Here is a 27,898-nt window from a genome sequence, read left to right on the forward strand (position 1 = left end):
ACACCTAAAACATCGTAAAGTTCGTCAGGATTTCTTCTGTGATAATGATGTTAAGAATTTTTTAGAACTACCAAAGCGTTTCCCGTACTTAGTCGTTTGGACTTCATGCGTACAGTATAAGTGCACATATAAACAAATAAATATAAAGAAATAATTGTAAATTTTAAATACCTGCGAATAGGGTTCATTAAAAAAAAATCTGTTAATAAAATGATTAATACTATTCAAACTTCTCTAGATATTAATACCACAAGAGGCCTACAAAAATCGAGCTTTATTTTTGGTATTTGAATTTTATTTTCACATTATATATTTTTGTCTACTGACTTTGGTGTAAAATAAAATTACAACGTTTAGCAGACACCTTTCTTTTAAGTTAATTCTAGACAGTGAAATATTTATAAACGGTCTGATAATTATAAATAGGTACCACTTATCAATCTATAACAATAATAATTTGAGATAAATAACTTAGAAAAATAAGTTACATCGTTCAAATCATAAGCAGTTTTTATATTACACTTATAATGTTGACATTTACGAATTTTATCAGTTCCAGAGAATAAAGCTTAATTGAGATAAGTTTACATGTAACAATTATAAGACAGTTCTCCTGATCCATTACTTATCAATTAACAGTGATAAATAAACCATGTTTAATATGAATTACTTTACCAAATTTTGTTTATTGTCATATGTACTCCTAATAAGAAATAATTATTGTACAAGTCAGTTTTAGTAATAAATTTAGGTTTTTCAAATAGATATAAAGTTTTCATTTTATTACAAGTCACTAGTAAAACACTTATCACACTATTGTAAAAGTATATCAAAAAGTACAATCAAAGTGTTAAAGAAGGTATACAAGTAAACAGAATTTCTAATCTCACCTCAATTTTTATCAAACACAATTATGGTTTCTTTAAAATCTAACCTTATAATATTTGTAACATATTTCACTTTATCTTGTGAATTCCTCGTCTATGTTTTTTGTATGCAAAAGCAGTTCTAAACTGTTTTTCACACATTTCACACCCATAAGGCCTTTCACCAGTGTGAACCCTCAAATGAATTCTTAAATTTAATGTTCTCTTGAATCTTTTTTCACACATGTCACATGGATATGGCCTTTCTTCTGAGTGCACAGTTTTCAGGTGAGTTTCGAGTGCATAATTCTTTGTGAAACATTTACCACAGTGTTCACACTGATGTTTCTTTTCTTGATGTGTTACCTGATGCATCTTTAAATGTTTCTTCATTACAAACATTTTTCCACAAATTTCACACATAATAGATCTTGTGAGCCTTTTCGTCGAGTGTATTGTTAATTTGTGATCCTTGAAACTTTTTCTTGTGGATAAACGTAATCCACACAGATCACACATGAAAGGTTTTACGGTGGTGCGATGAGATTCTAAATGCATCTTCAGACCAGATACAGTTTTAAATCTTTCCCACAAATTTAGCAGTTGTAAAGCGGACGGTTAGCATCATGTATACGCGAGTGGATTGTCAGTTTACTCTGATCATAAAATAGTTTCCTGCAAACATTACAAGAAAATTTCTTCTCTCTTTTCCTCTTAACTGGAAATAAATTCTCAACTGATTTTTCGTTTAAAGCATTAGGACCTGGAACTATGGAAGTTTCTGTATCTGCCATGAGGAAATTACCTGAAATAACAAAGAAAAATAAGTGTTTTATTCACCCCTTTCTCTGTACTTTATAACTGGACAATAAACTCAATGAACCGATATAGCTTATTTCCTGTAAACACAGATTGCATGGATTCATAAATTAATCAATTAACTGAAACCACAATTAAATTAACTAATGTCAAAAATATTAAAATGATAGAAATCACCAACTACAATCATCCCAAGTAATAAACACTTGAGCTACTATCACCATGACTGTTTATTATTTTATTAATTTAAAGGTTGATCACCTTAGTTGATAAATGTTAGCTTAATAGAAACAACAAAAAACTATATAATTAAAATTGGTCTTTCTAGTTATTATTATTTCTATTATTCTGGTAATCAGGTCTTGTGTAAATAATCAAGTAGTTTATACACATAAGGAAGAGATAACTGAAGACATAAAATGGCAAAATATTAGGAAATACTAGAATAAATTACTACTGTTAATATTTGATACAAGTGTGTGTGCATTTTTGTTACAGCAAAGCCACATCGGGCTATCTGCTGAGCCCACCGAAGGGAATCGAACCCCTGATTTAGCTTTGTAAATCCTTAGACTTACCGCTGTACTAGCAGTGATAAAAATTCCATTAGAGAGATAAGCTACACAAAAATTAACAACAACGTTTTGGGACAACATGGGACCTCACTGATCCATCTTGACTGTTCCATCCTTTAAACTAAAACTGTTAATAAACAAATTTAAAACAAATCTTAATGCCAGCTCTCATCATTTATATACTTAAAGCTTTTCCTTAAACTTATTGCCTCCACAACATCTGAAGGCAAACAATTCCAAAGGCAAAACACCCTGTTAGAAAAATAAAACTCAGTTGAAGATACTCCTACACAGTCAAAAGTTATAGTTGTCCTCTAGTTCTACTGTTCTCACTGTTAAGTATAAAAAATATGATGTATTAAACATTATCAATTCCCTTTGCAGTCTTAAACATCTTAATCTTATCCATCCCTAACTCTATTTTTCTAAGATGAAACAATTTGAGAGAGATTTCAGCATTTCCTCACATGAAAAACTCTTCCATTTAAGTAACACTTTCCAACAACTCAATGTCCTTCATCAGGGAGGGAAGCCCAAAACTGAACACAATATTCTAAATTTGTTCTTACCAGAGACCTGTTCAACTTGTGTTAAATGTTTCTGTAGGTACAGCCTATAACTCTTTTCTTTTTTAAATATATGAGCTAACTGTTTATTAATCTTCACTGATGGTTTATTTTTCATGTCTTCAAAACCATCTTTTTTATGTTTTTGTTTACAGCAATCAATCAAAAGATGTCAGTGTGACCATCTTGGAAACCTTCTAAAGACTTTTTCTTCAAACACTTCATGTTGACTTTAATTACATAAAGTAATATTGTTCTTAGGTAGATATTTCATGTTTATTGGCACAAAGCTACTAGACTGTCTGTGCCAAACAAGATGTACACTATAATGGTATATGGGAATGAACATAAAAATATGTAAAATTAAAACCTGCCAGGAAGACTGAAGCATTAGGTTCAAACTTGCTGTCAGTCATCTGAAGTTGACCTTTCCAGTCCTGGGTTCAGGTCAGAATAAAATTAAAATGTGTAAAAGATATCATGCTAAAACAGTGTAAAATTCAATAAAAACCTTAAATTAAGTTAAAAAGGCCAATGGCTCTTAAAAATGTAAAAACATGAGTGAGGCAGTCAGTATCACTTATGGCATTGGCTAATGTCAAGGACAAACCTACCTTAAAAATATATTTAAAATGGCATTCTCGTTTTTGGTTGTAATGACAGCATGATAATAAAATATGTACCATTGTGATCTGAATGCCACACAGGCCACAGATTGGTGTATCAGTACCAGAAAAAAAAGGAAGTGGTGAGTTAAAAAACTGACCAATGCATAGCCTAGCAAAACAACTTCCTCACTTCAATCTTTACAGAAACAAGATGACCAAAGAGCTAAAGAAGGCTTGATTTGAAAAAGCTTATTTTGTTGCTCACTCCAAGTCGACTGCCAACTGGTGTATAGTCAGGTTTTGATAACTGGACTGTAGTCCATGTACAGAACAGGGACAGTGGTGATAGAGCCAGAGCAAATGGACTTTGCCACTCTGTCAGCTAGCTCATTTCCATGAATACCAACTTGACCTGTTATCCAAAAAAATTGGACAGAGATAGACGATAGAGAGAGATGGGCCAGTTTGTTTTGGATATCGATAAGAATAGGATGGTAACTAACAAGGAATGATGTCTGGGCCAATAGACAGCTGAGTGAATCAGTATAGATCGTACAATTCATATATTTTCATATATATAGTTTCATTACGATTCAGGGCAAGAGAAATGGCAGTGAACACAAACTGTAGAGGGGATTCTGTGCTGCAACCAAACTGTAAAAACCCATGGCAGAACCTACAAAGTCACCTGATTTGAACCACCCGTATGTATGAGGATGGATGGATTGTTTGAAAGATGTTCAGCAAATAAAGAGCAATATTTCCAATTGGGAGTACCAGTCTTCCTCAGATGACTCAAAGATAGGTCACAGTTGAGGATAGTAATTAGCCATGGTAGAAGAGGCCAAACTGTTGATACTGCTATGCTATTCAAAGATATATCCAATTTTTCTTATTGTGCACGAATACAAAGGCTAAAAGAAACAATGGCATATTTTCTATTATAGAAAAGTGTGGCCCACTGAGGAGGGAAAACACAACCCCAAGTAGAATGCTGTGGTAAAGAGTGAAGTTTGGAAGCATACATATGAGACAGTAGCAAACGGTGAATATACTTTGGACTGGAGAAGTGCAAAAGGCCCCAGTGCAAAGCTGAAGCCCCTGATGGTGGATAGGATCCCCCATTTTCAGTGCCAAGGTTCTGGTAGAACCATAAACCATAGATAAGGGCATGATAAATTTTAAGCATGGAGTATCGATCCACTCCCCAAGAAATGGAAGAGAGAGATTTTTCTTATAAAGTAAAATTATTTTACTTGGAACCTAGTCTGTATTTTCAAAATTATAAACTTCTTTCCCCCCCTTGTGTTCATGAATCACAGGTATTTACTTCACCCCTGGATAATACTGTAAACTTAGATCACCCCTTAATATTCTTTTTTCAAGAAAAATAAGTTTAAGAAATCTATCTTGAGTTTTCTTTTCATAGAGAACAACTTCTCAAACTGTGTTATCATTTGTGTAATCTTCCTTAGAATCCCTTCCATAAAGCAACCATGCTTTTTAAAATAGGGAAACCAAAACACAAACAATATTGGAAGCAATGCCGATTCAATATTTTAGACAAAAAATACAATAATATTTAATTTTTATATAATTACTGAATATATAAGATATAGATAGCCAGAGATGTAGCAATTTATTTGGCAAATATCTGAACATTTGGCCACAAAACAGCAGATATAAAGTAATAAACTATTCAATTAAGTTTAGAAGAGACTAGAAATTATGGGATATGTACATAATTACAAACTTTTGAAAAGGGGAGAGAAAGAGAGAACAATTACATGCTAAGTAACAACACTGTAGTAAATGTTCACTAAACATTCCAGGTAAATACTCACACTAAAATTGGCTCTATCTTGTGTTTACATACAATACTTTTCTTTAGAGGATATAATTTGATCTACAGTCTAGCCACGTTCAGCGTTTCTTCGAGTTTCATAATGTAATATGCCCGGTAACATATGCAAACAGTAAAATGTTCATTGTCATCTTAGCAACAGTAGTGAACAAAACATGTCCTTCACAATGATTTTATTTTGATTGGTAGCTCTAGCATGAAGAGTTAATGAAACAATGATAACTTATGTGTTTATTTATTATCACAAGTAATCTAAGACATAAAAACTTTTTTTAGGACTGCTTTCAATCAGCTGGTAATTTTTAAGTGAAATGCAAATTATACATTTTTTAATTAAATATGTTAGCAAAGGGAAGTAAGTTTCCAACAATCCAATGGAATGCAACTCAAAACATAAGTATGCTCAAGACTATAAGAATAGGCAACAAATAAAGTCTTATTACAATAGCAAAAGAAAGACAGCTCATATTAATTCAAAAATTAAATAAATGTGCTTAAGACTACATGAATACAGAACAAATCTCTGACTGGCGAAAGCGTATAACAATAAAGTAAATACAAGTGTTACCAGACAAAGAAACTGTGGATAGTTAATGATCACAGAGTTACCCTATGTACTGAAAGACCAGTTGCTGTTGGTTAGGAGAATTGTTCACTTGATAAAGAAAGAAACACACACATAAAAACACAATACTAAGCTCACGTATGTTTCTGAAATACAAATAGTCTCATATATACTACTAGCTGATATACACATTCAACAAATGAACAAATAGAAGCCTCCAGGTGTAACGAAAGAGAAAATTATATACGAATACATAGCCCCATACCTCTCTGAGGAGGGAGATAAGTATTTGGTATTTATTGGCACAAAGTAACTAGACTATTTGTACCAAAGAAAAAGATAATAAGTAAAAATGGAACAAAGTTCAAATTTCAAGTAAAAAAATTAAATAGAAGTAAAAATATGATCAAACTGGACATTACCACTATTGAAACAAGTGTCTGGTGACAATTGATTCAGCAGTTATAAGCAGATGCACACATTTTTGTGAAATATTAATTTACATGGCAACACAAGACTGTGATGCTTTTAATAACTGAAAGTCAGTGCTACATATTCAATGTCTAACACTTCATCCTGCTCAATAACAAACAACACAAATGTTTATACATGTTGTTCTCTATGTCAAGTCTTCCTGGAAGTCATAACTGCAAAATTGAAAAAATATGTATGGCACTCCAAATAAAACATTAATTCCTCAAATATTGTGAACACTTTCCATAACAACAGAGTCTAACATGTATTATGTTGTTTCTACATAGCCATTACAATAATCAACATGCAATTTTTTATTGTTAAATAATTCTGTGTATCTGCCATGGTCCAGCTGAAACTCTTCCATGTTCCTTAAAATATCTCTGGCTCAGATAAACCACAATATTCATTTATCAAACTATTATAATTTCACTTCATCCAGTTTTAATAATATTTGTTTGTCTAACATAAGAAATCATAATCAAATTTTCATCCATATAAAGACAAAATAAATTTTCTTCTAAAGTGTACGTCTGTTTACAAGCTGTCTTTTCTTCATACCATAATCAGTTTCATGTGTAAAAACTCACTTATCTCTTAACAAATTTATTATACCTCCTACAACCCAACAGTTTAAAACATACCTTTTCACTACAACAAAGTCCCCCGATTTTTGTAAGTTCAGAAAATGATAAACACTCACAGGCAGTTGACACTAATCTTGGAATGGTAAAAAGAACTTCATTGCTAATATTGAAAAATTGGAGTAACTCATAATTATTGACTAACTTTAGTGCAAAGCAAAGTTGGTCAGGTTCACACAAAGGTTTGGGGATCACATAGTTTCTGGAGCATTGTATGTATCTCATTCTAACAGTGATTCACGAAACGTAAATATATCAGGTTATTTACTGCTATTAGTTTGCTAGGCCACAACAAGCAAAACATTTACTCAAGATTTAGAAAGGTGCAGTCAACATCAGTACAGCAGAAAAATAAATTAACTTTAACTCTCGTTGGAACAAGTGTAATCAACACTTTATTACAAATATATATACAACAAATGAACGTCTCCCAAAATATAGTCCATATTTTTCATGTACAAATATTTATTGCATTTGTTAGGACTAACTCTAACAGTCGGTCAGGGCTGGGTCAGTATTATATATTACAGTATAATAAACTGAAAATACAATTAAAAGAGAAAATTACTAACTGTTTAGTATCCGTGAAAAAATTCACCACACCGGCCACGATAAGCTAGTTGGTTTATTTGTTTTTCCTGTTTACGAAATTATGCAACCCTCAAAGTAAAACCTTATATCACTTCCACTTCTCAAAAAACAATTAGAAATATTATCAATTTTACGACGATTTAAAATTGGTAGGTCTTTTAACCTCTACCGTGACGTCATGCGCTCAAAGAGCAAGCTGGGAATGTAATATAATGTGTGATTTGCTACAACGATTTATAAATATAATGAAAATTATTCATATAGGTGATAGATATTTATTAACCCATCTTATCTAGCGCATATGTAGATAATTTACTGGTCAAAACGTTCTGAAAATAATAATACACATAAAAATGTATATCTCAGAGCGGCTGATGTGGGTATGAACACATTTACTAATAAAGCAGAGAACAACGTTACGACCTTCATAGGTCATCTTCAGGTCGAAACGTTGTTCTCTGCTTTATTAGTAAAAGTGTTCATACCCACATCAGCCGCTCTGAGATATACATTTTTACTTCAAGTGGGTTTCTCGTCATCAAGAAATAATACACATAATAAGGACGAAAATAATAGTCCGAATAATTGTTCAATTTGTAACACTAGCACTTCGTTTCAATGACTATGTAAACTATTCAAGCTTGAGTGTTTCGATCATTCGTGTGTGGCATTAAAAACAGTTGTTTTACTCTTCTCAAATGGACTAGTTTGATTTGCTGTTTCTTTCTGTTGTGTAAAAGAAATCCTGACAAAGTTCGCAAAAATATATCCACGGTTTTGATGATAGTTAACACAGATAAGTCGATACACATTCCTGTAAAACTTACTTTGAACAAATATCTAGAAACTCGCCCCTCTTTCTACTAATTATAATTTATATGGTTCTACACTACATTTTCTCTTTATTTTGTGCATATAACTATTGCCACATATACTAAATACTTATAGCACAATATGTGCATTGCCGATAATTTGTTGATTGTTTATTCAATGTTCGCTCAATGGACTATCTGGTACCTAACAGAAAAATGATTCTCAGTTAACTTTAACGTTGTATATCCGTATAATGTTACACTTATATAATGTGATATCATACACACTACCGATCTACAGATCATACCTCAGTCAGCATAGAAGCCACATACTGTAAAGAAATATAATCTACTTTATAGGAGCCACATACCCTAAACTTTCTTCTTTTCTTTTTTTTAATTTCGCGCAAAGCTACACAAGGGCAATCTGCAGTAGCCGTCCCTAATTTAACAATGTAAGACTATATGGAAAGCAGCTAGTCACCACCACCAACCGCCAACCCTTGGACTACTCTTTTCCCAACGAATAGTGGGATTGACTGTAACTTTATAACGCCCCTGCAACTGAAAGGGCGAGCATATTTGGTGTGACGGGGATTCGAACCCGCGGCCCTCAGATTATGAGTCACTTACCTTAAAGAAAATATAGTCTGTTTACTTTTACTTGTTTACTTTGCAGATGGCTACATTTCTGTTCTATAATAATTTGGGTACAAGGGACTTAACGTTTACAAACATCATTTAGCTGCTTCTGGAGATTAAAATCTCAGACATAACTTAAAAAATATATATTGACTTTATTTTGAATTCACTACAATGTTCAAGTACGTTTCCATTTAATTCTACTGGTTTAATTTGTTTAGGATATGATACTTGTCACTGAAGCAAGTAAAATTGTGTATGTTTATATCAGTTTATTTTCATTAACCTAACAAACTTCTTGAACAAATTAGCTGAAACAACATTTAGAATAATGAAGATGGTCGGCTATTTATATCACCCCAACAGCTGAAAGGTAGCGCATGTTCGACAACGAGATTCGAACTCGCGACATGCAAATTACAAGTCGAACGTCCTAACCTCCTATTCGTTCCAGGACAACAAGACCTATGGGAATATTGCCTAAAAGTTTTCTTAAACTTTAAATACATCTAATGGGAATAAAATAAGCAATTTACATCAATAAATAATAATAACTTGTCACGTTGCCAACAGTTTTGTCTTTTTTATAGACATTTCATCAGCTGAGGGTCAGAATTCTTTTCTCGTTTACATGTACAACCCCAACATCACACTCCACACTAGCCAACTAACAACATTTAATTGTTAAAAAGGGTGTCATTATTTTATTAGACCTTTGACTCTATACACTGTCACGAGGTCAGAAAGTAAACTGCTAGGTATCTGGCTCATTAAACTTTGATTTATTGACTAGACCTCAAAAGTTTCATCAAGTGTTTGGGTTAGCACCTAATACCTCAGACCAGGCATGGGCGGTGACGACTAGCTGCCTTCCCTCTAGTATTACACTGCAAAATTAGGGATGGTTAACGCAGATAGCCTTCGTGTAACTTTGCGCAAAATTCAAAATAAACAAACCTAATACCTCAAGCTTCTAAAAAAAAAAAAGAGTTTAATTTAATTTGAGTTGAGTCATAAATAGTCACACTAAAAATAGTTGTATTTCATTATCGTATATTACATGAATACAATTCATAGTTTACTGAGGGAAGAGCACTGTACCTCATCTTATTCCAGGCGAACAATTCGTATTGTGTGTTATTCACTTTAGTCAGAGAAGCTAAAACTATTTAACTGAATGATCATCAATCATGGTGATAATTGTATAATATGAACTTACCTTTATATGGTACTTCTATGAAAATCGGAACCAATTTTGATTTTTTTCTTTCGATTGCAAGATTTGTGATATAGATGAAGTCACAAGACCTATTACTAGAATTATAGTACTACTGCCGTTACCATAGGTAAGGTCGCAATACCTGTTACTAGTGTTATAGTACTACTGCCATTACCATAGGTAAGGTCGCAAGACCTGTTACTAGTGTTATGGTACTACTGCCATTACCATAGGTAAGGTCGCAAGATCTGTTATTAGTGTTATAGTATACTGCCGTTACCATAGGTAAGGTCGCAAGATCTGTTACTAGTGTTATAGGACTACTGCCATTACCTATGGTAATGGCACAATACCTGTTACTAGTGTTAAAGTAGTATTGTTTCAGAATTTTCATGACAAACTAATGAAAGGGATATTGATGCATATCTGTCCTTAATTTGAACTGATGAGCAGTACCTACCACCAACTCTTTGGTTACTCACAGAATAAATAGTAGGATTTGACTGTTACTCTTATAGCGTATTCACGGCCTCAAAATGTAGAGCACCTTTTACACAAACGAAATGCGAATCACGAACCTCAGAATTCACACTCTGGACACGCTAACCTCTAAACTTTGTTTTGTCTTTGTTTCCATGGTGATTTATGGAAGTAACCAATGGAGATTCATGAAATTAGTAAGAGAATGGAGTTCAAATATTTTTAGATGTTTATTAAACTTCCTTTATATTTATGCTGTTGTGTTTGTATTAACAACAAAGTTTTGTGAAGATACAACCTCCACTATTCTTTTATTAAAGATCGATTTTTCAGGTCAAATTAAAACCAGTTTTGGTTTAGTTGAATACCTGGCTGTGAATCACATCTACGCTCAGGTATTACAATGATATATTGATAATCATCCCAATGACTCAGTAGTTGGCCCGAAAGCTTATAACGCTAAGTAACTGGTTTCGATACCAATAGTGGGCATAGCGCAGATATCCCATTGTTTAAATAAAACAAACAAACGTATACAATTCGCACGTTCTGATGAACGCTATGCGCAAGCATGTAGAGTCAATAAGTATGACCTTGCATTTTACAAGTAAACAGGAGATTGGTTTATTTACAAAATTTGACGTATGTGAGAGTGATACTGAGAACTAATTGAAATGAATGTAAATGCTTGTTGAAAGAAAAGGAGACGACATCCTGGCTCCTATAGCGAGGCCTTCTTCTCCTTTATGAGAGTGCTTACCAAATAATATCTTAATGTTTTGACAACTAATTAGATGTAGTACTCGTTGTTGGAAAACTGGGCATTCTTTTCCAAGAATGTCTTGGATGGCACAAGACAGACTGATACAGTCCATGTAGTATGTTCCAAACATGCTCAGTAAGTTTTAAACTACAAGACTTTACTGGCCATTTTTTGTTTTCGAATATTTTCTGTTCAAAATACACAGTGATATGGTAGGTTGATTGTAATCAACCAAAATCAGTTTGGTTTGATTGGCCACCATAAAGTGTCTTACCATCCAATGGAAAATCTCGCATCGATACCTAACTGCAGTGAAGGTTCTGTTTACGATGATGTAGGGTTCCAGCCTTCCCTGTATGATAATTTCATCTCACACTATGTCAAATAATCCTACGTAGCTATTGTGTTTTTCGATACGGTTTGGTGAAAAAAGTAATTTGTATATGGCGTTCTTCTGAGCGGTTGGAATTTTACTGACCCTACAACTGATTTTTATATTGATTCTCCATGTGCAAGACCAAGTTTATTGGCACGTTCAGTGATTCAGCGACATAGCATTGAATTTCTCCATATTCGAGTATCGCTGACATGTTCTTGTTTGCACCCTCTGTTTATTCGATGCCATATTGGTTTTTAAATCTATTGCACTTATTGTTTGTATTGTATATTAACAATATTTATCCTTAATATTCTGTTTCCTTGTTTGTTGTTAAACTGAAAGCTACTCTAAAGGCTATCTGTGTTGTACTTACCGCAGTTATCGAAACGTAAGTTTTAGGGTCATAAGACCTTAGACTTTCTTACCTTCGAGCCACCAGGGAGATTATTCTTAGTAAATGTTAAATAGTGTATTCTACTTTTACTTTATTAAACTTAAAATACTTCCCTATTAAATCTTTGTACCTGGCTAAGTTCACCCACTTCTATAATGTTTTCTGTGCTTCATTGTTATTCAGATTGGATGTTGCTTAGTAAGTGTGAGACAGAAACGGAAAACTGTTAAAATTATCTTCGTATTTCTACACTTTAACTTCCATCTTCAAGAAACTGATATGAAACTTTTTATATATAATTATTTGTTTGTAAGTTGTCTTTTTTTATATATTAATGGTTACAATTTTCCAAAATAAAAACTAATCTGAAAAAAAAATTAAAATATATTTATCGATATCTGTTGCTCGCCCCGGCATGGTCAAGCGTGTTAAGGCGTTCGACTCCTAATCCGAGGGTCTCGGGTTCAATTCCCGATGGCACCAAACATGCTCGCCTTTTCAGCCGTAGAGGCGTTATAATGTGACGTCAATCCCACTGTTCGTTGGTAAAAGAATGGCCAAAGAGTTGGCGGTGGGTGATGATGATTAGGTGCCTTCCTTCTAGTCTTGCACTGCTAAATTAGGGACGACTAGCACAAATAGCCCTCGAGTAGCTTTGCGCGAAATTCAAAAACAAACAAACAAATATTCTGCTCAGGTAAAATGTGAAAATTAAATCAATAAAATATCATATTCTGGAGACAATAATAATTTTTAACAAATATTTTATGAGTTTCAAAGCAAATCATTTATATACAGGTCGATAAAAAAATTTCACTGACATCTTAATAAACCAGTTTTCTTATGGTGATAAGAAATTAACAAATACAATAAAAATATTCTACGTTTCCGTGTCTTCATTTATTAAACGATCCATTGCATGAACCAAGGGAGGAAATATTGACAAATAAGATGGTGAAGTGATATTTCCTTCCCGAGCGCTGATCTCGTCGCATTTGGAAGAGCCTGGGGTGTATTTCTCACAAAAATAATCCAATAAATCCAAACTGTAACGCGAGATGGCACTACTAAAATATTCTGCGTCATCAGAATTGCACAAGGTGGTTATAACGTGAGAAGCACACCTATGGTAACCTCCAAAGGCACTAAAAGAAAAGTATATATTACTTGTAATTCTAGATTAAATTCCAGTACTTGTCTTGATGAACTAAATGTGTCATAGAAAATATCGATATTAAAGCGAACTAATCATAATCTTTAGAAGTAATAAAAAAAACAACTAAACATGAAATATTCAGCTCAGTATGGTTACTCAAGACAAGTAAGGGCCCAGCATAGCTAGGTGGTTAAGGCACTCGACTCGTAATCCAAGGGTCGCGGATTCGAATCCCCGTCACACCAAATATGCTCGTCCTTTCATCTGTAGGGGCGTTATGATGTTAAGGTTAATCCCACTATTCCTTAGTAAAAGAGTAGCCCAAGAGTTGGCGGTGGATGATGATGACTAGTTGCCTTCTCTCTAGTCTTCTACTGTTTCAGTATATTCAAGAGAAAATTTAATACCGGAGTGATGTTGAAGGCGCCCTCTACCATTTCAGATAGTTTGCTTGCTAGCAGTGACTGACACCTCTGACAAAAACAAAAGTCTAGGGACTATATAGTGATAGTTATTTTACGCACTTTTTTATTGCACGCTGTTATATAATACACAGAAAGTGTACAGTCAAAACTACGCAATTGCAAATAATTGATTAACTTAATGCAGTATATTGTTTACTGTGATGGATTTACTGTCAGTTATCTCTTTCAATATCGACGTTTGTTTCAGTTAAATGTATATTTAGAAATGCATGTAACATATACTGTTAAATATGTACTGCAAAATTCCCGCATAGTTACTAAAGTTGAAGAAGATTCTCGAGTGTAAGAATCAACAATATACTTGTATATGTAAACACTGGTGTTTCGTCTGTGTTGTTGAGCAGGCTGAAATTTCTAGAAACTCTCCATACGCCTATAAGTGTAAAAACGCGACGCCCTGAGAGACATTATATATATTGTTGGTTTGTTATAGTTAGAATACTACAAAACTCGGAAACTATAACTGTGATTAACGCTTATTAAATGGGAACTTCAGATATTTGATCAGAAACGTTTATAGGTTTCAAACATTACAAACCATTTAACTTTAGCGAATTCACATCGGCCATTAGTATTTTTACGAAGACATTATATAACTTCAGTGGCGAAAATCTCGACTGATAATCGACGAACCCAGAGCTATCTAGCTCCCTGTTAAGTGAATTGTTATTAAGTCAACTCGTAATTAACTCGTTCATCGTAAACCTTCGATGAAACATCAAGAAAGTTTCAAATCAGAAAGAAAACTTGATATTGTTTGTAACTTTGTAAAACTTTTGTACATAAATCATTGTCTGTAATAACCGTTATTGTAAATTGTATTGTTGTTTTACTATTAAGATATATTTATATTAAAAAACAAACTGTGTCTATCAAACTTATTGGTAAATATTATAAACTGGATACACATCGAAATTTGTTTAATTTCTAAATTTAAATTATAATTTGACTCAGTTTCCGGCTGTTTAACATTGTAAATACAGAATGTCTACTGACATATGGTCAGAATTAACATGTCCGCAGTAGAACCCATCTCCCAAAGGAACAATGAACTCCTTCATACAATCATTCATTGGTGTGTGTGTTTTTTTTATAGCAAAGCCATATCAGGCTATCTGGGGAGCCCACCGAGGGTTATCGAACCCCTGATTTTAGCGTTGTAAATCCGAAGACATACCGCTGCACTAGCGGGGGGCGCATTTATTGGTTTATAAATGATTTTTAAAAATGCAGCTAGTTGGTTAACTTACCAACACATGGTGGGAACTAACAAGTCGATGTCCGCAACAGAACCCATCTCCAAACGAACAATGAACTCCTTCATACAGTCATTCATTGGTTGAAAAATGACTTTTGCACATTCCGTGCGCTTCAGGAAATCTGAGAACCAATAAAATAAGTGAATAATATTTATCATATTAAAATTAGACCTCGTACAACATTCTATTATCGTTGTTTCGAATGCTACACTGGGTTTGAGAATATAACATGTTTTACACTGTTTTTCTTTTAACAGTCATTTATTAAAATATGTAACCTGAATATTTGAAATGGTAGATATTAACTTTTAATTATTGGTTTGTTTGTTTATAAATAAGCACAAAGCTACACGTTTGTGCTCTGCAAACCACGGGAATCGACACCCTATTTTTAGAATTGTAAGTCTGTAAGCACACCACTGTGTCATGGGCAATTTTTTTATCATTATTATTTATTAGATGTGTGTGTGTGTAAATAAAATGTTCTCAGATAGGAGAACAGTAAATACAGGGACTTACGACACTAAAAAATCTGAGGTCAGATTACTAGGGGTGGACACAGCAAATAGTCCACTGTGTATTTTCTCTAAAACAAACATTTCTGTCAGGCAATGTGAATTAGCGTGAATATAAAAAAATAAACATAAGTAGGGTTTGATATTTTGAAACTATAAAATAATGTTTTTATACTTTAGTTTACTTGAGATAAAATGATGAATGCATGAACTTTTGTAATTTAATTACAAGACCCTAATAACAGGCTTAGAAAAGGCTAACACAGATAGCCCTTTAGTACCATTGTGCGCTGTTATACAAAGACCAAATACATTGTATGTGTCAGTCACGACCTGAAATAGTTTTAGCTCTTTCAACAGAATAATTATTTAGTTTATATTATACTGTTGTTTCACACATTATACTCCAACAAAATAGTATGAACTCCCCCTAAGTGGCACAGTGGTATTACAGCGTACTTACACCAACATAAATTGAGATTCGATACCAGTGGTGGGCAGAGCACAGATAGACCTAAGGGAAGTTTTGTGTTTGATATCAAACAATAACCAAGTATCACGAAATCAAGAAATAAAAAAAACAAACTTACTTAAGTTCTATAATTTTTTTACAAAGAAAAAAACATTAGATTATTACACTATGTAACAAAATTTTTACTTTTTCTTGTTCCCGGGCAGAAAGTGTTATTTTCCAATTGCTTATGCCTAAAGTAAACCGAAAAGACCTATTTTTCTCTTCAAACTTTGTTTTTGTGACCTGGGAGCGTATAACGAAAACATGATGGGAGACTGTATTTGGGGACTGATACGTGAAAGTGATTTACATTACAGTCGCAAATCCTGATTTATATATTATTTTATTCAAACTTTATGTAAATTAAAATGTGCAAATTTGCCCGTTTTTACGTGTGTTTTTTTCTTATAGTAAAGCCACATCAGGCTATCCGCTGAGCCCATCGAGGGAAATCGAACCCCTGATTTTTATCGTTGTAAGTCCGTAGACTTACTGCTGTACTAGCGGGCGGTCCGTTTTTACCTAGAAAATAGGTTAATTTCTAAATTTCATTATCCAGGTCACAAAAGCAAAGTTTAAAAGGAATAATGGCCATTTTCTGTATGGTTACAACATAAGCAACACATACTGTCCAGGAACACAATTTGTGTTGCATAGTGTTATTATTAATTTATCATTTCATAACCTTTGATCAAACAGTACGATATACAAAATATTAATTTCTAATCTAGTATAGAATAAGTAATTATGTTGGTGAAACTAAGTGACTCACTTTCCCGCGCTTCGCATCGTTCTTTGTTCTGCTTCACAGCACTTTGAACAAACAGGTCTGACAACTGGCGAACTAAAGAATCTAGACAGAAGTCCGAGTATTCCGCAGCACATGCTTCCGTTTCTTTCTGTTGTCTGTAATCGGGAAGTAATTGTAAACACTTTAGGTAATTACAATATCTGAACACTACATGTACAAGTACAGAGAAAAATAATATCTGAAGATAACACACGAATACTTGGAATGATCAGTATTAAGTTTACTCTGAGGCTTCAAATTAAGTTCCAAACATAGTTTGTTTGTTTGTTTGTTTTGAATTTCGCGCAAAGCTACTCGAGGGCTATCTGCGCTAGCCGTCCCTAATTTAGCAGTGTAAGACTAGAGAGAAGGCAGCTAGTCATCACCACCCACCGCCAACTCTTGGGCTACTCTTTTACCAACGAATAGTGGTATTTACAGTAACATTATAACGCCCCGACGGCTAAAAGGGCAAGTATGTTTGGTGCGACCAGGATTCGAACCCGCGACCCTCGGATTACGAGTCGAGTGCCTTAACACGCTTGGCCATGCCGGGCCTTTTTAAACATAGCAAAAAAGTATGAGGCCATCTTGTTTGTTTGTTTGTTTTATATTTTTCGCGAAGAGACACAAGGAAAGGCAGCTAGTCATCACCACACACCGCTAGCTTTTGAGCTACTCTGTTACTTACACGACTAAAATGCTGAGCATGTTTGGGCGAGTGACAGGATTTCGGACCCGCAACCCCCAGGTTGCAAGTCGAGTACCCTAACCACTTGGCCACGCCGGGCCTAGAGGTCGTGTTGATGACGTATTTAATACTTATCAACCAACCTTTTCTGTTTAAGCTACAGATAGACAGTTATTTGGAATAACTCTACCCTACTGGAATAAAAATTAGTAAAAGGAACAAACAACAAATTTTAAATATGTATATATATTTTTAAAAAAATTATAATTAATATCTTGTTATGAATTTTCACGGTGCTCTTATAGGATTGCGAGATGACTAATTAAATTTAAAAAATAAATGTTTATTTGTTGTTGAAAATACGGGGTATCCCAAGATAAAAAGGCTCCATGTGGTTTACTGCATACCGGAGTAGAAAATGAAAAGTTTTAAGCATATGACAGTTATGTTAAAGCATTATTATTATTAGTGAAGCCTACACTACTAATTACGAACGAGGCGCTCTACACGGCTAGGTGGTTAGGGCGCTCGACTCCTAATCTGAAGGTCGCGGGTTCGAATTCCCGTTACACCAAACATGATCCACTTTCAGCCGTGGGGGAGTTATAATGTCACATTCAATCTCCCTATTCGTTGATAAGAGAGTAGCCCAAGAGTTAGCAGGTGGGTGGTGATGACTAGCTGCCTTCCTTCTAATCTTACACTGCTAAATTAGGGACGGCTAGCGCAGATAGCCCTCGTGTAGCTTTGCGCGAAATTCAAAAAAAAAAAAAAAGGAGAAAAAAGTTTAGGGTATGTGGCTTTATAAAGTAGATTGTATTTTCTTTAGGGTATGTGGCTCCTATAAAGTAGATTGTATTTTCTTTAGGGTATGGGGCTCCTATAAAGTAGATTGTATTTTCTTTAGAGTATGCGGCTTCTATAAAGTGGATTATATTTCTTTAGAGTATGTGGCTCCTATGCTGATTCAAACACTATGAAACACTCAAATACTAAAAAGAGAAACACACATAAACAAACGAAAAATTAAAGAAGCCTTACTTATACAACAACTTAAACCCAAAATAAACCAATACAAAAGAACACCTTTATACCTATATTAAATATAATAAAATAAATAATATAAATATTATATATTCAAACATCTAACACCGCCCTCTACATTCTGTCACTCAGTTACACAACCCCTTCCAAACATGTGGTCAGCTTCCGGTTAGTTACCTCTTTCTTTCTTTGTGAACCTGACGATGACCAAAGAAGGTCGAAACGTTGTTCGCTCTTCTACCTAAAGTATTTTCTCAACCCAAACGAGCCGATTTTATATATATATATTTCTCTACAAGTGGGATTATCGACATCACTGTGTATCTTTTATCTTACTCTCTCGTCATGTCAGACAGAACATTTTCTGAAGTCAGTAGTAGCCTCTAGCTTTTCTTTAGACCAAACTTTACCACAATTTGTACTGTAATTGGCACGATAAGTGACTAAATCTTTTTATCGTTCGAGTGCCATCAAAGAATTAACTTTTTCCCAGCTAATGTACAGGTAAATAACATTTCGTGGTCTTAACGTGTTGAGCTGAACTGAATCAGTGCTCTTTTTCTAACAAGTTTCATCACCAACAGTTTCTTGCTATCAGGACATGTGGTCTTGTACAGAACTTCCAACTCTTTGTTTGTTTGTTTTGGAATTTCGCACAAAGCTACTCGAGGGCTATCTGTGCTAGCCGTCCCTAATTTAGCAGTGTAAGACTAGAGGGAAGGCAGCTAGTCATCACCATCCATTGCCAACTCTTGGGATACTCTTTTACCAACAAATAGTGGGATTGACCGTAACATTATAACGCCTCCACGGCTGAAAGTGGGAGCATGTTTGGTGCAACCGGGATTCGAACCCGCGGCCCTCAGATTACGAGTCGAACGCCTTAACCCACCTGGCCATGCCGGTCCTAACTTCGAACTAACTTTAAGATCTTAATTCGTGTTTTCTCTGTTTCGTTCATGTCTTTTTCAGGTCTGCTAAGCACGAAATAATGGCCTATTTTCGACAGCTCCACGAATACTGTTAGGTATTTTCATACTTAAAATACATACTTGCTTTGAATAACTTTTCATAAGAAAAGTATAAGCTAAAATATTCGTTTTACCTTTTAAGTCAAGAATATCTCATCGCAAACTGTTATTTAATCACGTGCTGTAAACTGCCTCTCAATAACATTCCCTGATTTCCGTCTGTAATAACGAGCTGACTAGATGTATTTAAAATAAATCTTCAAATATCTTATCTTCAAAACTGTAGATTAAGAAATAATAAATAATTTGTTCCTTGGAGCGCTTGAAGGTAAAAATAAATGTTTTTTAAACAAACAGAAAGTTTCACACGCGATTACATTACTGTTAAACTTGGCACATTCCTCTTGGTGACTAATTTTGTAACAATAACAGTGCAGAGGATGTGTTTTGTGTACTTTCTTATACCAAACCCACATTGGGCTATCTGCTGAGCCCACCGAGAGGAATTGAACCCCTGATCTGAGAGTTTTAAATCCGTAGACGTACCGCTGTAGTAGCGGAGAGCAAGTACAAAGGAAGCCTTTTAAATATTACAGAATTTCTGAAGCGGCTTATTACGTTTCTTCTCAACCTGTTAATGTCCCTCCTTCCGCCTAGTTTATTAAGAATAATAACAATATGTTAATCTGTTTATATAACAAGAATTTAGAAACAGGCAATGAGCTCTGATCACAGAAATAACTATAGCTTTGAAAAGAGGTCGCTTTGAAATAATTTCTTATCTTGTTTAAATATTGCTCCCTAGTGGCAAAGCAGTATGTCTGCGAACTCGCATCGCTAGAAACCGGGTTTCGATACCCCTGTTGGGCAGAGCACAGATAGTTCATTGTGTAGCTTTGTACCTAATTACAAACAAAGTTTAAATATTGCAAGATAAAGTAGTGACAGGTGAAGTAGTCTGTGTAGGTCCTGCCGGTTCTGCTGACCCAAATGTTGTGGTTGTTGTACAGTACATACAAACGGAACCAAACAGGTTAAATTATGTTTTCTCTAGTACCAGCTCTTGAAGTAGAACATTTGGCAGTTGTAAACGTATATCCAAGAAGTTCGGTTGTACATTTTCTTGATTAGTGTTTCACAAACGTCAGTCCGAGGAAAGTTTCGAAAAGAAACAAAAACTGACAGAATATTCGTATGTAAATCATAATGAGTTTCCCTTGTATACATCAGCGTAGTTTAAACAAACATTGATGTCGCCACTGTGGGACATCACGTGACGCAACTGAAACGTGGTTTGAAAATTAATTTGGAGTATATTACTGAAAAAGATTGAGAACCACATCTCCAGAAGTTCTAGGGCCTGGCATGGCCTAGCGCGTAATGCGTGCGACTCGTAATCCGAGAGTCGCAGGTTCGCGCCCGCGTCGCGCCAAACATGCTCGCCCTCCCAGCCGTGGGGAGTGTATAATGTGACGATCAATCCCACTATTCGTTGGTAAAAGAGTAGCCCAAGAGTTGGCGGTGGGTGTTGATGACTAGCTGCCTTCCCTCTAGTCTTACATTGCAAAATTAGGGACGGCTAGCACAGATAGCCCTCGAGTAGCTTTGTGCGAAATTTCAAAACAAAACTAATCAAACAAACCAGAAGTTCTCACACTTATCTAACAAAAGTTTGATGTGGTATGAATTTCGTGCAAAGCTACACAAGAGAAATCTGCGCATTCCGTTCCTAATTTAGCAGTGTAAGACTAGAGGGTTTGTTTGGTTAGGTGTGAATACACGAGGGCTATCTGCGCTAGCTGTTCCTAATTTAACAGTGTAAAACTAGAGGAAGACAGCTAGTCATCACTACCCACCGGCAACTCTTGGACTACCCTTTTACCAACGAATAGTGAGATTGACTGTAAAATTATAACGCTCCCACGGTTGAACTGACGAGTATATTTTATCTACCAAGAGAGTGTTACATTTATAAACCGTAACCTTACGTTCTGTTGTAGTTTTAACATGAACATTTTCTCGGATAATTTCGCACTTGTATAAAATCAACAGTTACGAAGCTGCCCACCATCAATCGTAATCGTCTAACATTTCCTTTTCTACACTCGAAAGCTGTATACACTTTTTCATCAGTAATACATTTCCTTAAATGTTTTTGATTGTGTATTTCAAATTCGTGTCAGGATTTTCTTTCAAAAATTCCAAGTTGTTTTTAACTTAAACCCTTTTCTCCATCGTTGATCTAAAGCTATAAATAACGATAAAGATTTAACCAAGTTTGTAAAGAACGGTGAGAGGTGTTTTCTGTACCTTGATATAATACCTTGGATTGTTTATAAGTCTAAAATATTACAAGTCGATATGTTCAAAACCGATGATTCAAATTGGTATTTTCAAACTGAATGGCATCTTATAAGACACGTGGGCTAAATCACAAGGTGGCCTGGAATGTATGGTCCGGTGGTTAAGGTACTCAACTCGTAATCCGAGGGTCACGAGTTCGAATCCCCGTCACACCAAACATGCTCGCCCCTTCAGCTGTGGGGGCGTTATAATGTCCCATTCAATCTCTCTATGCACTGGTGAAAAAGTAGCTCAAGAGTTGGCGGTGGGTGGTGATGACTAGCTGCCTTCCCTTTAATCTTACACTGCTAAATTAGGGACAGCTAGCGCAGATAGTCCTTGTGTAGCTTTGCGCGAAATTTAAAATAAATCGAACAAAATCACAAAGTTCCGTCACAGAAATCATTCTTAACCGTAGGGCGGGATTAGTTAGGCTTGTATGTATTTGTTTATATGTTGTTAAGCACAGAGCTGCACAAGGAGGTATCTGTGCTGCACTCATCACGGTTATTAAAACCTGGTTTTTATTATTATAAACATTTAAGTTTTTCTGCTGGGGTTGCCACAGTTAGCTGTAAAAGCGGAGTGTTCTCAGCACCAACTTGCAGGTGGAGCCTTGGACCTTCTAAATACAATGAATAGCAAGGTTATCCAACAAACGTTTTAACGTATATTTAGTCACCAAGATTTATTTGTGGGTGTGTGTTAATTTGATCTAATGTGTATCCATGTATATTCACAAACAATTTGTTTGAACTTCGCGCAAAGCTAAACGAGGGCTATCTGCGCTACCCGTCCCTAATTTAGCAGTGTAAGACAAGGGGGAAGGCAGCTAGTCATCATCACCCACCACCAGTTCTTGGACTACCCTTTTACCAGTGAATAGTGAGATTGGTCGTCACATTACAACACCCACACGGATGATAGGACGAGCATGTTTGGTGTGACGGGGATTCGAACCCGCGAGCCTCAGATTGCGAGTCGAGAGCCCTACCCACCTGGCCATGCTGGTTCACAAACAGATAAATAATACTAACCTAAATTAATGTGTGAGTGTTTCTTTGTATTGTTCTGTGTAGTGCAGAAGTCGTTAACGTAAATTGACATGTGTGTGTTTCTTTGCATTGTTCTGTCTAGTTCAAAAGTCGTTAACGTAAATTAATATGTGAGTGCTTCTTTGCATTGTTCTGTGTAGTTCAAATGTCGTTAACGTAAATTAATATGTGAGTGTTTCTTTGTATTGTTCCGTGTAGTTTAGAAGTTGTTAACTTTTACCTGCAATATTCTTCCATTTCTTCTGTATTTACTGGAACTAAAGCATCATCGTTAGAAAACGGTACAAGGCGACTGGAACAGTAGTCAGCTCTCGCTTCAGAACAGTTTGTTTTAGCTCGCACTGATCGTAGCGCTAAGAGTTGCGAAAAACAGATTCAAAATATTTGAAAATTTATCAAAAATCAAACAGGTTATAGTACTCAGAAAAATTCACAAAACACACTATATAAATGAAACGATAATACGTTTTACCAGTTGAATGTCCTTCATAAGACAATAAATCCTGATTAATTTTTTTCTAAAAATTATATCTAAATAAATATTTTATGAACATGTTATTAAAGGATTAATTGTATTATAGTAACAATATATGCATAAAGAATGTTTATCCATTTTCTACAATTTCACGAAAACGATATTTTTTTGTATATTGGGTCATCTCCTACAAGAAGTCCTTGATTGGAATTTTGAATTATTTCTTCGAAAGGGGACCTAAGGCCGCCTTAAGGGGTAAGTTGTTTTAACCATTAGTTTTACCACCATTAGTAATATGTTATACGTCAGCCTGTCAGTAGACACTAAAATAACGTTACATAAGGGAAGATTAATGTTGCAATTTGTACTGTCGTGAGCTCAGTAAAACGTGCATGTGCCAAGAATTACGAGAACAACTTACTATGCACGCTGTAGACTACAACAAAGCATGACATACAAACATGAAAGGCAAGAAATAAAAGTATTTGTTACTCTTAGTTTTGGTGTTATGTACTCTTGAAACAGAACAACTTTTGAGGATCCTGCAATGGTACATCTGTTGTATATATTTAAGGTCAAACTTGCTCCTTCATAAAGCCTTGTAGATTGAAACACATGATGAAACTGACTATCAATGAAATATTCCTACATGGTTAAATGTCTAACCCTGCGATTTATTAATTGCGATGGTAAAAGTAAAGAGTTTGATAATGGAGGGCAAATTCTCAAAGGTATAACTTTTCATAAAAGTACTTATATGTATATATATATATATTACCAATTTTTAAGAATCTCTTACGAAGGATGAAAACATCAATAATAATGCTTTGTAGCATCATCTATTCGGTTGAAAAGATATTTATATTGATTTTCACACATATTGTCACTGGCGTTATTCTGGTATTCCTAGCTTGCAGTATGTTGCTCTGAACATGATAAGTTAATAATTAAGAAGTTATAAGAATTCCCACTTGACTGGGATTTGAGCTTGAGACAAATCACTGAGTCAATTTGAACGTTAGCAACAGAGGGTCGAGCGTGGCCAACAAATCAAGCTTTATGAACAGAGAACGGGTTTTATGTAAATCAGTCACTAGGAGGTAAGCAGGGATGAGCAATATGCAATTATTTTTCAATAGTTTATCCAATAAAAAGCAGCTGAATTGTGTGTGACATTGCTCGTGAAGTAATGAAAATGATTTTATAGTTACAGGGTAAAGATCAGGGATTCATTGTATTAAACGTTAATATTTTATGATTAGATGTTAATCTCAGTTAAATGTCATCTGCAAATGTACAGGATTTGATTTAAAAAAATTGAATCTTTTTAGGGCAGTGTCGCCAATAGTTAGCTAAACCATATAATTACCAGCACCATAAGCTTTTAAAACAATTTTTCTGACCCATTTATTCACAAAACTGCTTATCAGCTTATGACTTTGGGGTCTTTGAATGAGCGCCAGGTTTGATTTGTTTTGAATTTCGTACAAAGCTACATGAGGGCTATCTTTGATATTCTTCCCTAATTTAGAAGTGCCAGTCTGGAGGGAAGACAGCTAGTCATCATCACTCACCGCCAACCCTTGGACTACTCTTTTGATAACGAATAATGGGACTGACAGTCGTAATATAATGCCCCCACGGGTAAAAGAGGATCATGTTTGGTGTGGCGGGGATTACGAGTCGAACGCCCTAACCACCTGGCCATGCCGGGTCACTTTAATTTGTGAACTCTATGAATGGTACTAGTACATAATGCAGGCAATGTAGCATTACACTCGGCGTCCTTCTCAGTTGTTGAAAGGAAAACAAATTCACTGTATACCTACAATAAAAGACCAGATATACAGCTTTGGAAGTTTGTTTGTTTTGGAATTTCGCACAAAGCTACTCGAGGGCTATCTGTGCTAGCCGTCCCTAATTTAGCAGTGTAAGACTAGAAGGAAGGCAGCTAGTCAGCACAACCCACCGCCAACCCTTGGGCTACTCTTTTACCAACGAATAGTGGAATTGACTGTAATATTATAACGCCTCCACGGCTGAAAGGGCGAGCATGTGTGGCGCGACCGTGATGCGAACCCGCGACCCTAAGATTACGAGTCGCACGCCTTAACACGCTTGGCCATGCCGGATCTAGCTTTGGAGTGGATTGTTTATTTTGTTTCATATAACCTTACATTACCATTTTGACCACTTGTGTGGCCAATATCAGAAAATTGTCGAATATTGTATGAAATATTTCTTACAACGGTTCACTTGATGATGGCTAACGAACGGAAATTATGTAAATTCATGATTATTGAAAGGTTACTTTAGAACATGAAAAGTTGTTTCCTTTATATGTAATTATAAAAGAAAATAAAACACAAAATGTGAAACCGTAAATTTGCACATATCTCCGCTTGGACCCAATAAACCTTCATTCCAAATTTCGTGAAGATCTATCAACAAGGGGCGAAGTCGTGGTAAAAAACAAAAAACACCCGTAAAATCCGCAAAACTGAAAATTTGTATACGTATCCCCCAAGGGCTCATTAATCCTCCATACAAAATTTGGTAGTGATCCACCCTGTGAAGTATGCACCTCGATGTACAACACACAGTACTATTATATTTATATAAATAAATAAACTACACAAAAGTTGTATACATGGTTTTTACTTATCCCACTCAGTCCTCCCCCCTTTTTTGTCAGAAATACTTCTCTTTTGACCTCACTAGAGGGTCAGTAAAAAAAGTAATTTTCACAGGCCATTTTAAATCTCCAATCTGTGCTACTCTGAACTTGCCGAAAGCACAGTCATTTAACCCGCATGCGTATAATAATTCGTTCACCTTTTAAATATAGATAGTGTTATCATACCAACAGAAAGATGTTTCAAGTTTATTTTGTTTATATATCAAAAGAAAAAGGAAAATTATTTTACATTCGATAGGTTTAAGATAAATATTCCAGGCATATTAATAAATCCTCTTATGAAAATATGTCATCCTTTGGTATTTACTGGGCAGAAGGTTATATGAACGTTAGCCGTGTGCCAAATCTCTACTTTTTGTGCTCATTTCTTAATGACCCATTTACACTTAAATTCTCTATGCATATAGACTATAACAAACTTTATAAGCCTACTTTTTACGTAGGGAATAAAATAATGTTAAACAGGACGCGAAGCAGAGCAGTCGTTTAATAACTCCAGGTCGCACCAAACATACTCGCCCTTTCAGCCGTGGGGGCGTTATATTGTTTCGATCAATCCCACTATTCGTTGGTAAAATAGTAGCCCAAGAGTTGGCGGTGGGTGGTGATGACTAACTGCCTTCCCTCTAGTCTTACACTGCTAAATTAGGGACGGCTAGCGCAGATAGCCCTCGTGTAGCTTTGCACGAAATTCAAAACAAACAAATAAACGAAATGTTGGAATAAGTAGTTTGGTTTGGTTTGAATTTCATGCAAAGCTACACGCGGGCTATCTGTGCTAGTCGTACATAATTTAGCAGTAAAACACTAGAGGGAAGACAACTAGTCACCACTATTGAGGTAGTCTGGTTTTAGCTTGATTCATATTAAATGCAGGAGAGAAAGGTAAGGGAGCTATTACATTTAATCAAAGTATTCTTGCTATAACACGGTAATTATAAGATCAGGATGGGGAATCAAACAATTACGTAGATTTGTCTAACTTAAAACTAATACAGTGAGGGGTAACAACCTTGTTCACGATACAGTGAGGAATAACTACTTTGTTCACGACGAACCGTAGCTGTTGAATGACAGTGAGTTTGTTAAGAACGTTGTTAGTTGTATCTACACTTAACGATAGACTTTTGAAACATGTAAGGAGAGACGATTGTTTGTTGTTTATTAAGCATAAACTACACGATAGCCTACTTGTGTTGCGTCCTCCATGGGTATTGAAACCCGAATATTTAGAGTTATAAGTTTACAGATTTACCGATGGGGGCTCTTGACAGACAGAATATCTCTAACTTCTTTCTGGAACTAATTAGGCATCTGCGTTCCTCTAAGTTTATAACTTCTGAATTTTTATAGCTGTTATATTATTAATATTTTGTTACGTTAATATACGTGATTGTATTTGATACTTGTGGTTTAGCTCTATAGCTTAAACTGTATGATTTGAAGATAAATGCAAATATAAGGGAAAAAGTTGACTTACCGAGAAACACAAGAAGCACTCTTCTACATCCAATCATCTTCTGGTAAAAATATATGCTCAAAAATCCACCTTTATATACACATCAAATAAAGGTAACATTGACTAACAACCTGGAGGTATTATCTAAAGGCCATTTCTTATGGTGAGTGGGTTGTTGTCAA

The 27,898-nt window shown here is 35.1% G+C and overlaps 1 protein-coding gene across 2 annotated transcripts; it reads right to left on the minus strand.

The window, feature by feature from the left end:
• Positions 1–273: 273 nt before the first annotated feature.
• Positions 274–27,898, minus strand: LOC143233554 (uncharacterized). Of its 2 annotated transcripts, none has more exons than XM_076469890.1 (5): positions 27,738–27,898; positions 23,305–23,437; positions 16,963–17,096; positions 15,153–15,282; positions 274–1,671 (listed from the first exon to the last, which is right to left on the minus strand). In XM_076469890.1, exons 1-5 carry the CDS (start codon positions 27,772–27,774, stop codon positions 1,668–1,670), a joined length of 438 nt encoding a protein of 145 aa, XP_076326005.1. In that variant the 5' UTR covers positions 27,775–27,898; the 3' UTR covers positions 274–1,667. The 2 variants fall into 2 exon arrangements, with proteins under 2 accessions (XP_076326005.1, XP_076326004.1); XM_076469889.1 differs by lacking the exon at positions 274–1,671 and adding an exon at positions 13,009–13,406.

This window comes from Tachypleus tridentatus, chromosome 12 (assembly GCF_004210375.1).
Source record: "Tachypleus tridentatus isolate NWPU-2018 chromosome 12, ASM421037v1, whole genome shotgun sequence".
In the NCBI taxonomy this organism is placed as follows: domain Eukaryota; kingdom Metazoa; phylum Arthropoda; class Merostomata; order Xiphosura; family Limulidae; genus Tachypleus; species Tachypleus tridentatus.

Bases quoted from the DNA above. Each gene is read 5' to 3' on its own strand.
- LOC143233554 (XM_076469889.1), bottom strand. From the start codon at position 27,774: ATGATTGGATGTAGAAGAGTGCTTCTTGTGTTTCTCG. The intron at 17,097-23,304 runs GTAAAAGTTAAC...TCCCGATTACAG, and splicing joins GAAATGGAAGAATATTGCAG to ACAACAGAAAGAAACGGAAG. The intron at 15,283-16,962 runs GTGAGTCACTTA...ATTGGTTCTCAG, and splicing joins ACGATGCGAAGCGCGGGAAA to ATTTCCTGAAGCGCACGGAA.